Source organism: Chiloscyllium punctatum, chromosome 5, assembly GCF_047496795.1.
Source record: "Chiloscyllium punctatum isolate Juve2018m chromosome 5, sChiPun1.3, whole genome shotgun sequence".
In the NCBI taxonomy this organism is placed as follows: domain Eukaryota; kingdom Metazoa; phylum Chordata; class Chondrichthyes; order Orectolobiformes; family Hemiscylliidae; genus Chiloscyllium; species Chiloscyllium punctatum.
Genome location: NC_092743.1, coordinates 72,730,585 through 72,743,105, shown reverse-complemented (window position 1 = coordinate 72,743,105; position 12,521 = coordinate 72,730,585). Strand labels below are relative to the sequence as shown.

At 41.9% G+C, this 12,521-nt stretch overlaps 1 protein-coding gene across 1 annotated transcript in view; it reads right to left on the bottom strand.

Moving 5' to 3' along the window:
* Nucleotides 1-12,521, bottom strand: part of LOC140476793 (uncharacterized) — a 567,118-nt gene that overhangs the window by 219,824 nt on the left and 334,773 nt on the right. Inside the window, exon 36 of the mRNA XM_072569588.1 lies at nt 12,272-12,485. Within this exon, the coding sequence (XP_072425689.1) occupies nt 12,272-12,485 (214 nt within the window). The remainder of the gene's footprint in view (nt 1-12,271; nt 12,486-12,521) is intronic.

Genomic DNA, 12,521 nt, shown 5'->3' with positions numbered 1-12,521 from the left:
TATTTTCCAACTCACTTTCTCTTTTTCTGGCCGCATTATGTCCTCTTCAAAATTAACTTTTTTATCCATCTTTATATGATTAGACAAGTTGACAAGTGTACCTTCTCTGCCTTCACCAAGTCATAAATTGTGAACAGTTGAGGTTTCAGCACTGATTCCTGTGAAACACCCCATGTTCCTTCATGTTAACCTGAGAAAAAAAAAACTACTTATGGCTGTTCTCTACTTTTGTTATCTCTACTTACCTATTCACTGCAGCACAGTGGCTCAGTGGTTAGCACTGCTGCCTCACAGCACCAGGGACCTCGATCTGATTCCAGCCTCAGGTGATTGTCTGCGTGGAGTTTGCACATTTCTCCCCATATCTAAGTGGGTTTCCTCTGGGTGCTCCAGATTCCTCCCACAATCCAAAGATGCCCAGGTTAATTGAATTGGCCATGCTAGATTGCCGATAGTATTCAGTGATGTATAGCTTAGGTGCATTAGTCACTGATAAATATAGAGTAATAGGATAGGGGAATGGGTCTGCGTGGGTTATTCTTCGGGGGTTCGGTGTGGACTTGTTGGACTAATTGGACTATTTTCACACTGTAGGGATTCTATGATTTATTACCAAACAATCTTTTATATATACTAATATGCTATTACCTACACCAACAGCTTTTATTTTCCATGATGTTCCATACCTTTGATATGGCTTTTTATCAATATCCTTCTAGAAATTGCCCCTTTGCTCACATCATGGCAGCTCACTCAAGCTTTCTTTGCTGTTTGGTATGTTCTGTCTACTCTTTGACATGTCGCCTGTCGTTGAACAATTATGTGCTCTTTGATACAGCCTTTAACATTTCTAATTAACCACAGATGTTCAGTCCATTCTTGGAATTTTTCAGACGCTTTAGAATGTATCCATTTTGTACATGCTGAAACATCCCCTTAAATGACTGTTGCAGCATCTCTACTGACCTATCCTTCAATCTAATTTGTCAATTTACTTTGGATATTTTCTGCTTTCAAGCCCTTGTAACTACTCTTATTTAAATTTGAAGAAATAGTCTTAAAACCACTCCTCTCTTCCTTGAACAGAATTATAGTCACTACTATCTGAGAGCACCATCACTGATCACTATCAGATCTGGTACTGCCTGCTCTCGAGTTGTCTCTACAAGTCATACAGTCATAGAGATGTACAGCATGGAAACAGACCCTTCAGTCCAACTCGTACACGCCGACCAGACATCCCAACCCAATCTAGTCCTACCTGCCAGCACCTAGCCCATATCCCTCCAAACCCTTCCTATTCAAATACACATCTTAAATGTTGCAATTGTACCAGCCTCCACATCCTCTGGCAGCTCATTCCATACACGTATCACCCTCTGCGTGAAAAAGTTGCCTCTTAGGTCTCTTATAACTTTCCCCTCTCACCCTAAACCTATGTCCTCTAGTTCTGGACTTCCCCACCCCAGGGAAAAGAATTTGTCTATTTATCCTATCCATGCCCCTCATAATTTTGTAAACCTCTATAAGGTCACCCCTCAGCCTCCAATGCTCCAGGGAAAACAGCCCCAGCCTGTTCAGCCTCTCCCTACAGCTCAGGTCCTCCAACCCAGGCAACATCCTTGTAAATCTTTTCTGAACTCTTTCAAGTTTCACAACATCTTTCCAATAGGAAGGAGACCAGAATTGCATGCAATATTCCAACAATGGCTTAACCAATGTCCTGTACAGCCACAACATGACCTCCCAACTTCTGTACTCAATACTCTGACCAATAAAGGAAAGCATACCAAAGGCCTTCTTCACTATCCTATCTATCTACCTGCGACTCCACTTTCAAGGAGCTACGAACCTGCACTCCAAGGTCTCTTTGTTCAGTGACACTCCCTCGTAAAAGCCCCGCTAAGATTTGCTTTCCCAAAATGCAGCATCTCGCATTTATCTGAATTAAACTCCATCTGCCACTTCTCAGCCCATTGGCCCATCTGGTCCAGATCCTGTTGTAATCTGAGGTAACCCTCTTCGCTGTCCACTGCACCTCCAATTTTGGTGTCATCTGCAAACTTACTAACTGTATCGCTTATGCTCGCATCCAAACCATTTATGTAAATGACAAAAAGTAGAGGGCCTAGCACCAATCCTTGTGGCACTCCACTGGTCACAGGCCTCCAGTCTGAAAAACAACCCTCCACCACCACCCTCTGTCTTCTACCTTTGAGCCAGTTCTGTATCCAAATGGCTAGCTCTCCCTGTATTTCATGAGATCTAACCTTGCTAATCAAGTTTGTGAGACATGATTTACCACGTACAAAGCCATGTTGACTATCCCGAATCAGTCCTTGCCTTTCCAAATACATGCACATCCTGTCCCTCAGGATTCCCTCCAACAACTTGCCCACCAGAGAGGTCAGGCTCACCGGTCTATAGTTCTCTGGCTTGTCTTTACCACCCTTCTTAAACAGTGGCACCACGTTTGCCAACCGGCACCTCACCTGTGACTATCGATGATACAAATATCTTAGCAAGAGGCCCAGCAATCACTTCTCTAGCTTCTCACAGAGTTCTCGGGTACACGTGATCAGGTCCTGGGGATTTATCCACCTTTTTGCATTTCAAGACATCCAGCACTTCCTCCTCTGTAATCTGGACATTTTGCAATATGTCACCATCTATTTTCCTACAGTCTATATCCTCCATATCCTTTTCCACAGTAAATACTGATGCAAAATTGGGCGGCACGGTGGCACAGTGGTTAGCACTGTTGCCTCACAGCGCCAGAGACCCGGGTTCAATTCCCGCCTCAGGCGACTGACTGTGTGGAGTTTGCACGTTCTCCCCGTGTCTGTGTGGGTTTCCTCCGGGTGGTCCGGTTTCCTCCCACACTCCAAAGATGTGCAGGTCAGGTGAATTGGCCATGCTAAATTGCCCGTAGTGTTAGGTAAGGTGTAGATGTAGATGTACGGGTATGGGTGGGTTACGCTTCGGCGGGGCAGTGTGGACTTGTTGGGCCGAAGGGCCTGTTTCCACACTGTAAGTAATCTCTAATCTCTAAAAAAAAATTCATTTAGTATCTCCCCCATTTTCTGTGGCCCCACACAAAGGCCACCTTGCTGATCTTTGAGAGGCCCTATTCTCTCCCTAGTTACCCTTTTGTCCTTAATGTATTTGTAAAAACCATTTGGATTCTCCTTAATTCTATTTGCCAAAGCTATCTCAGGTCCCCGTTTTGCCCTCCCGATTTCCCTCTTAAGTATACTCCTAGGATTCACTCGATTTATCCCGCCTTTACCTTACATTCGCTTCCTTCTTTTTCTTAACCAAACTCTCAATTTCTTTAGTCATCCTGCATTCCCTATACCTACCAGCCTTTCCTTTCACCCTAACAGGAATATACTTTCTCTGGATTCTTGTTATCTCATTTCTGAAGGCTTCCCAGTTTCCAGCCGCCCCTTTACCTGCAAACAATCTGCCTTCAATCAGCTTTCAAAAGTTCTTGCCTAATACCATCAAAATTGGCCTTTCTCCAATTTAGAACTTCAACTTTTAGATCTGGTCTATCCTTTTCCATCACTATTTTAAAACGAATAGAATTATGGTCGCTGGCCCCAAAGTGCTCTCCCACTGACACCTCAGTCACCTGCCCTGCCTTATTTCCCAAGAGTAGGTCAAGTTTTGCACCTTTTTTAGGAGGTACATCCACATACTGAATCAGAAAATTATCTTGTACACACTTAAGAAATTCCTCTCCATCTAAACCTTTAACACTATGGCAGTCCCAGTTGACGTTTGGAAAGTTAAAATCCCCTACCATACCTACCCTATTATCCTTACAGATAGCTGAGATCTCCTTCCAAGTTTGTTTCTCAATTTCCCTCTGTCTATTGGGGGGGGGGTCTATAATGTGATCATCCCTTTCTTATTTCTACTAGCTGTTATAAAATCAAATTTGAAAAAGGTTCCATGAACTCATCTCACTTTTCCCATCAAAATAGAAATTTAAAACTCCCATGACTGGACCAGCATTTAATTCTCCATCCATAGTTGTCCTTGAAACAATGAACTTCCCATTTATAAATGGATTACAATATAATGTTCCTCAACAATTATTCTATTCACGTGTAAATCTCTTCCAACAACAAATCTACATTGTCATGCTGGGGACTCTCTCTCTCTGTCTACCTTTCATATGAGTTTAAACCAATGTGGCTCAAGAAATACTGACAATTTAACTGCTTAATTCCATTACTATATACAGACCAAAACATGCGTACCACTAGTTCAAAAATCCAAATTCTAAAAGAAATGATCTAAAAATATTTCTAAATTCCACACTTTACATCACATTACCCACTGTTAAGGAGTGAGTTCCAGGATTTTGGACCAGCAACACTGAAGGAACAGTGATTTATTTCCAAGTCAGGATGTTCAGTGACTTGGAGGTGTTCCATGTTTCTGCTGCCTTTATCCTCCTGGATGGTAGCTGTCACAGGTTTGGAATGTGCTGCCAAAAGAGTGCATCCTCTACATACTTCTGCTGAGCTTCCATGTTGGACGAAGTGGATGCTTTTGGATTTGGCATCAATCAAGTGGGTTACTTGCCCTGTAAAGCTTCTTAGGTGTCACTGGAGCTGCACTCATCCAATCAAGTATGGAGTATGCCATCACACTCCTAACTTGTGCCTTAAAGATGGGCAGGCATTGAGGAATCAAGAGGTGCTTATTCATGGATGGATTCCTAGACTCTGACTTGCTCTTGTAGTCACTGTATTTATATGACTAGGCCTAGTTCAGTTTCTGGTCAATGCTTCCCTGGTGCCAGGATCAAGGATGTCTCAGAGAGGGTGCGGAATGTTCTCAAAGGGGAGAGAGCCAGCAAAAGGTCATTGTCGACATTGGAACCAACGACACAGGAAGGGAAAAGGTTGAGATTCTGAAGGGAGATTACAGAGAGTTAGGCAGGAATTTAAAAAGGAGATCCTCGAGAGTGGCAATATCTGGATTACTCCTGGTGCTACAAGCTAGTGAGGGCAGGAATAGGAGGATAGAGCAGATGAATGCATGGCTGAGGAGTTGGCGTATGGGAGAAAGATTCATATTTTTGGATCATCAGAATCTCTTTTGGGGTAGAAGTGACCTGTACAAGAAGGACGGATTGTACCTAAATTGGAAGGGGACTAATATACTGGCAGGGAGATTTGCTAGAGCTGCTCGGGAGGATTTAAACTAGTAAGGTGGGGGGGGGACCCAGGTAGATAATGAGGAAGGACATCAATCTGAAATTGTTTGACTCTCTTCTGTTCTCAACTGTACCAGTCAGGGCAGGCAGGGACAAAGTAGGACTAATAAATTAAGCTGCATTTATTTCAATTCAAGGGGCCTAATAGTGAATAATGAAGGCAGATGAACTCAGGGCATGGTTAGGAACATGGGATATCATAGCAATTAGAGAAATATGGCTCAGGGATGGGCAGGACTGGCAGCTTAATGTTCCAGGATACAAATGCTACAGGAAGGATAGGAAGGGAGGCAAGACAGGGGGGGGAGTGGCAATTTTGATAAGGGATAGCATTACAGCTGTGCTGAGGGAGGATATTCCTGAAAATACATACAGGTGGTTATTTGGGTGGAACTGAGAAATAAGAAAGGGATGACCACCTTATTGGGTTTGTATTATAGACCCCCTAATAGTTAGAGGGAAATTGAGAAACAAACTTGTAAGGAGATCTCAGCTATCTGTAAGAATAATAGGGTGGTTATTGAAGGGGATTTTAATTTTCCAAACATAGACTGGGACTGCCATATTGTTCAGGGTTTAGATGAAGAAGAACTTGTTAAGTGTGTACAAGAAAATTTTCTGATTCAGCATGTGGATGTAGCTACTAGAGAAGGTGCAAAACTTGACCTCTACACCACTGAAGCCAAAGGGTAGTTGACTGAGGTGTCAGTGGGGGTGCACTTTGGGGCCAGTGACTGTAATTCCATCAGATTTAAAATAGTGATGGAAAAGGACAGACCAGATCTAAAAGTTGAAGTTCTAAATTGGAGAAAGCCTAATCTTGACAGGATTAGACAAGAAAAGCTGATTGGGGGCAGATGTTCACAGGTAAAGGGATGGCTGGAAAATGGAAAGCCTTCAGGAATGAGATAACAAGAATCCAGAGAAAGTATATTCCTGTCAGGGTGAAAGGAAAGGCTGGTCAATATAGGGAATGCTAGATGACAAAAGAAACTGGGAGTTTGATTAAGAAAAAGAAGAAAGCATATGTCAGGTACAGACAGGATAGATCGGGTGAATCCTTAGAAGAGTATAAAGGAAGTAGGGGTATACTTAAGAGGGAAATCAGGAGGGCAAAATGGGGACATGAGATTATACATTAAGGACAAAAGGGTAATGAGGGAGAGAATAAGGCCTCTCAAAGATCAGAAAAGCAGCCTTTGGGTGGAGCCGCAGAAAATGGGAGAGACACTGAATGAGTATTTTGCATCAGTATTTACTGTGGAAAAGGATTTGGAAGATATATACTGTAGGGAAATAGATGGTGACATATTGCAAAATGTCCATATTACAGAGGAGGAAGTCCTGGATGTCTTGAAATGCAAAAAGGTGGATAAATCCCCAGGACCCGATCAGGTGTACAGAGAATTCTGTGGGAAGCTAGAGAAGTGATTGCTGGGCCTCTTGCTGAGATATTTGTATCATCGATAGTCACAGGTGAGGTGCCGGAAGACTGGAGGTTGGCAAATGTGGTGCCACTGTTTAAGAAGGGTGATAAAGACAAGCCAGGGAACTATAGACCGGTGAGCCTGACCTCGGTGGTGGGCAAGTTATTGGAGGGAATCCTGAAGGACAGGATGTACATGTATTTGGAAAGGCAAGGACTGCTGATTCAGGATAGTCAACATGGCTTTATGCGTGGGAAATCATGTCTCACAAACTTGATTGAGTTTTTGAAGAAGTATCAAAGAGGATTGGTGAGGGCAGAGCAGTAGATGTGATCTATATGGACTTGAATAAGGCATTCGAAAAGGTTCCACATGGGAGACTGGTTAGCAAGGCTAGATCTCACGGAATACAGGGAGAAATAACCATTTGGATACAGTACTGGCTCAAAGGTAGAAGACAGAGGGTGGTGATGGAGGGCTGTTTTTCACACTGGAGGCCTGTGACCAGTGGAGTGCCACAAAGATTGGTGCTGGGTCCACTACTTTTTGTCATTTACACAAATGATTACTATGTGAGCATAAGAGGTACAGTTAGTAAGTTTACAGATGACACCAAAATTGGAGGTGTGGTGGACAGCGAAGAAGATTACCTCAGATTACAACAGGATCTGGACCAGATGGGCCAAGGGCTGAGAAGTGGCAGATGGAGTTTAATTCGGATAAATGCAAGGTGCTGCATTTTGGGAAAGCAAATCTTAGTAGGACTTATACATTTAATGGTAAGGGCCTAGGGTGTGTTGCTGAACAAAGAGACCTTGGAGTGCAGGTTCATAGTACCTTGAAAGTGGAGTCGCAGGTAGATAGGATAGTGAAGAAGGCGTTTGGTATGCTTTCTTTTATTGGTCAGAGTATTGTGTACAGGAGTTGGGAGGTCATGTTGCGGCTGTACAGGACATTGGTTTGGCCACTGTTGGAATATTGCCTGCAATTCTGGTCTCCGTCCTATCGGAACGACGGTGTGAAACTTGAAAGGGTTCAGAAAAGACTTAAAAGGATGTTGCCAGCGTTGGAGGGTTGAGCTGTAGGGAGAGGCTGAATAGGCTGAGGCTGTTTTCCTTGGAGCACTGGAGGTTGAGGGGTGATCTTATAGAGGTTTACAAAATCATGAGGGGCATGGATAGGATAAATAGACAAAGTCTTTTCCCTGGGTTCAGGGAGTCTAGAACAAGAAGGCGTAGGTTTAGGGTTACAGGGGAAAGATATAAGAGAGACCCAAGGAGCAACATTTTCACACAGAGGGTGGTACTTGTATGGAATGAGCTGACAATGGAGGCTCGTACAATTGCAACATTCAAACGGCATTTGGATGGGTATATGAATAGGAAGGGTTTGGAGGGATACGGACCGGGTGCTGGCAGGTGGGATTCAATTGGATTGGGATATCTGGTCGGCATGGACAGCTTGGACCGAAGGGTCTGTTTCCATGCTGTACATCTCTGACTTACTAAAAAGCTGATTCAGGCCGTGAAAGCCATAATTTAAACATTACATTTCAGTTAAAAATCAACTACATAGTAAATTAGATGTATACAAAATAAAAATTTAGACATTCTTACACAATAACCCCAAGCATTCAATCCGAAGTCAAAGCAAGTTAGCTAAATTCATTTATTATTATTTTAAATGAACCTGTTTGGACAGGCTGTAGTGCGCCAGATAAGATTAGGTACTTACAGTATGAAAACAGGCCCTCCAAACTGTAACCCACCTGGATCTATTCGCCCACCCTACACCTATCCCTCACTAATGCACCTAACACTATGAGCAATACTGACCAGCACATCTTTGGACTGAGAGAGGAAACTGGAGCATCCGGAGAAAACCCACACAGACACAAGGAGAATGTGCAAACTCCACACAGACAAATACCCAAGGCAGGAATCAAACCCAGTCCCTGGCACTGTGAGGCAGCAGTGCTAATCACTAAGCCACCTTGCCGCCCTAAATGGTTACTTTCACCCAGAGTTTCTAGCCCAGAGGTAGTGATAGTATGACCACACCAGAACCTGTTAGCTGTATTGATCTGCTCCTAAAATATTAGGCTTACTTTGCCCCACTTAATAAGATCCTATTCCAGCTTCTTAATTCAGCCCAACTATTCGTCCACTAAAAAGCTTGTTAAAACCCTACTTAATGCAGCGAGCTACAGAATTTAAACTTCAGTTTTTAGTTATATGTCAAAATCAAGCTACAAACAAAATAAAAAATTAGACTCTCTTACCAAACATCTTCCATAAGTTTGTTACATTTAACATAATAAACTACTTCTATGTCCTTCAAAGGAACATTATGAAAGAACATGTAACACTGAGCACATCAGAAGGTGTTGAATCAGATGACCAAACGCTTTGTCAAATCATTAGGTTTTTAGATATGTCTTACAGGAGGAAGGCTAGGGTAGAGAAATGAAGGTTTGCGTCATGGGTGTTCCAAAGATTGAGTCTTAAGCAACTGTAGGAAAAGCCACAAGAGCCCATCAATTATAACTTGGAATGCACAAAAGCATAGAATTAGAGCAGTACAAATTTCTCAGATTATGGGACTGGAGGTGGTTCTATAGAAAGGGATGGTCAATGCCATGGAGTATTCGAAAGAATGAGAATTTAAAAATGAAAACTTTGCTTGACCAGAAGCTAATGTAGGTATGAATGGCAATTTTAGCAGATATCTAAGATAGGGCTAAATTGAGAGTGAAGTGAAATCCATGGTCTTACTAATGACATGATATGAGGTCAGAAACTCAATTCAGGATAAGATGGACACCCTTTCTGTCGAAGAGTTCACAGGATTAAGTCAAAATTCTTCCTAACCCATTGGAACGGTTTCTTTTAAATAGGCCCATATCCACCGCCCTGAAAAGTAGGGAAAGCAGCCCTTTGGAGGTCGTAGAATGTCATAGCAGGGTGGTTAGATGGTCTTCCATGGTCCTGCAGACTTTGGCCGAGTTGTTTTATAGACTGTTAAGCCTTTACGATCTCACTCTCATACTCATCTCTGTCTACTACACTCTATTGCCCTTTGAGGTGGCAAGGTGGCTCAATGGTTAGCACTGCTGCCTCACAGCACCAGAGTCCAGGTTTGATTCCAGCCTTGGGCGACTGTGAGGAGTTTGCACATTCTCTCAGTGTCTGCGTGGGTTTCCTCTGGGTGCTCCGGTTTCCTCCCACAGTCCAAAGATGTGCAGGTTAGGTGAATTGGCCATGGTAAATTTCCCATAGTGTTAGGTGCATTAGTCAGAGGGAAATGGGTCTGAGTGGGTTACTCTTCGGAAGGTCGGTGTGGGCTAGATGGGCCGAAGGGCCTGTTTCCACACTGTATGGAATCTAATCTAATAATCCCATACCCTCTCCATGCCCTTTCATACCCTTCTCTCCCCTTCCTGCCTCCCATGTTCCATTCATGTTCCTCTGCATCCTCCGCATTCTTTCACCCAGTATGCATTATGTACTGAAACAATGCTCATGAGAAAAAATTGCGTTCCAAAAGTCTCCCTGGATTTTAAAAAAAACATACAGTATCGAAGAAACATTTTGGCCTATTGAGTTTGTACCACCAAAAATACACAATCTACAGTAGTCCTCTTTTCTAGCATTTGGCCCAGAGCCATGAATGTTATCACACTTCAAGTACTCATTCAAGTCCTTTTTTTTAAAATTGTGAGATTATTCGCCTCAACTACCCTCCCAGGCAGCAGTTGTGATTGGGATAATTTTCTGGGCGTTGGTGTGGACTCGACAGGAGGTATGGTCTCTCATTGCACTGTAGGAATATGATTCTGTGATTCTATTACACTAGGTGAAAATATTTTCCTCAAGTCCTCTTTAAACCATTTGTCTTTCATCCTCAAATTATGCCCCCTTGTTACAAACCCTTCAACTAAGGGGAACAGCACACTTTGTAGAAGTGTAGCTGATGGAAACAAAGTTCAGATGGCTGTTTGATGAGAGTGCAATGCAGAATGATGCCAATAGTGCAAATTACATCCTTTTGTCTGCGTTGGCAGCTATAAAAGCTTGCTCCCTGGCTTACCTAATACTTTTGGAGTCAGATTCTTCTAAAAATATGTATGGCAACCTTTGTGGACAATAGGTAAGAATTACCCACAGATAGAGCCATTCATCGTATTAATAATAAAAACATTCCTCCCTTTCACAACTCTTCTTTTATACAAATAAACATAAAACATTGAAAAGCCACAAGGAAACATTAACTTAATGTGTTGATAAAAATGTTAAATTGCTTGGCTGAGTGTACAGTGAGTCTTCTAGCTCAGCCAAGTTCATGAGGCTATTTGGAGAAACAGATTCTTGCCCAGCTGTTATTCAATAGCTGTGGGTTGTCAATAGCATTTAGGTGAAATTGTTTGCTTGAACAAATAAGATAATGGCCATCGTCTCTGAGATAACTGCATAGCTGTCTGATTCGTATCATTAGTATCATCAGGAATAATCTGAAATGATCCCAAATCTTCAAAGTTGTGCCTTCGGCAGGCACTGGCAATGCCTGATAAGCTGATATTCCATTGTTCCATTCAAAGATGAAAGAATATGCAGTTCTGACCTTCGATTCTGGTGAAAAGCACTGGTGAACAGATGAAAATATATCTGGTATGATCTGACCTGGCTAACATCACTTCCTTAGTCTCCTCTTATTCCCTCAAACAATATTGATGAAAATAGTGTACTATGTACTTGTATAGGCATTAAATGGCAGTTGTCATGGTTATAAAAGAAGTTACACTTACATATCAATTATGACTTAGGCACATAACCATCTAAACTACAACAGAATAAAAATAAGAAAAACAAATGCAAGATGTTGGCATTTTTTGTCAACAATTTTCACAATCTCCCTTTGAATTATGTAATCATTTTGAGGGATTTGGATGTGCAAGCTAGAACTGTGACTCCTCTAATTCTTGGACAAGCAGAATACAAAATGGAAGGAAAAGCCTTGAATCATCTCTGGAGAAAGAAATGGGTAGGTATTAACTTATGTAATGTTAATTAACAGTCTGCCAGTAAAGAGGTCACCAAGATTTTGAAGTCCATGCCTCAGATCTCTAACTCTCCGTTGTAGATGTGAAAGGCGTATCCTTTGTTAGCTCACTGATTTTGTGCCATAGGGAACATTATTAAGGTTTGTACCCCAACTTCTCACTCCCTGTGTGCTAAGAACACCTTTTCAGCTCACGCACAAAAATATAATCTTGGTTCCAAAAATACAATTAGGATTAATTCAAACTGTTTTAAGCTTGAAAGAAATTCAAACTAGTCAGTACTGTAAGTTAAAACAAAATCATAGACATCTTTACTTGCAAAGAAAATCAAATTAAGCAATCTTAAATGAGGAGAACTTGACGGTTTGTTGAAAAGTAAATGCATTTTCACAACTAATTAAAATTTCGTCTCATTTAAATAAATGTAAATGAGTAGATTGACCTTGCTGTTAGGAGAAATAATTCAAAATTAAGCAAGTAGTGTGAAGATTATAGTTGTTGAGTCATTGCTTTCACAAGTTCAAGCATCACTTTGGATATAAATCTCACCTAACAATGTTAATTCACAAATAGTTTGTTTAGTTCCAATGTGGTCATCGAGCCAACTCCAGCAAGGAAACACCCATTCCCTGTTTGCATCCTTTGATTCACGCACTGTTACCATCTTCAGATACATTCCAGCACCGTAGCCTTCTCCATCATGACCTATGACCACCTTCGTCAGTTGGCCTAAAGATACTGCTTTCACCAAGAATGAATCGATCTGTAGGTTACAATGACAACTGTGTCAGTAAAATAT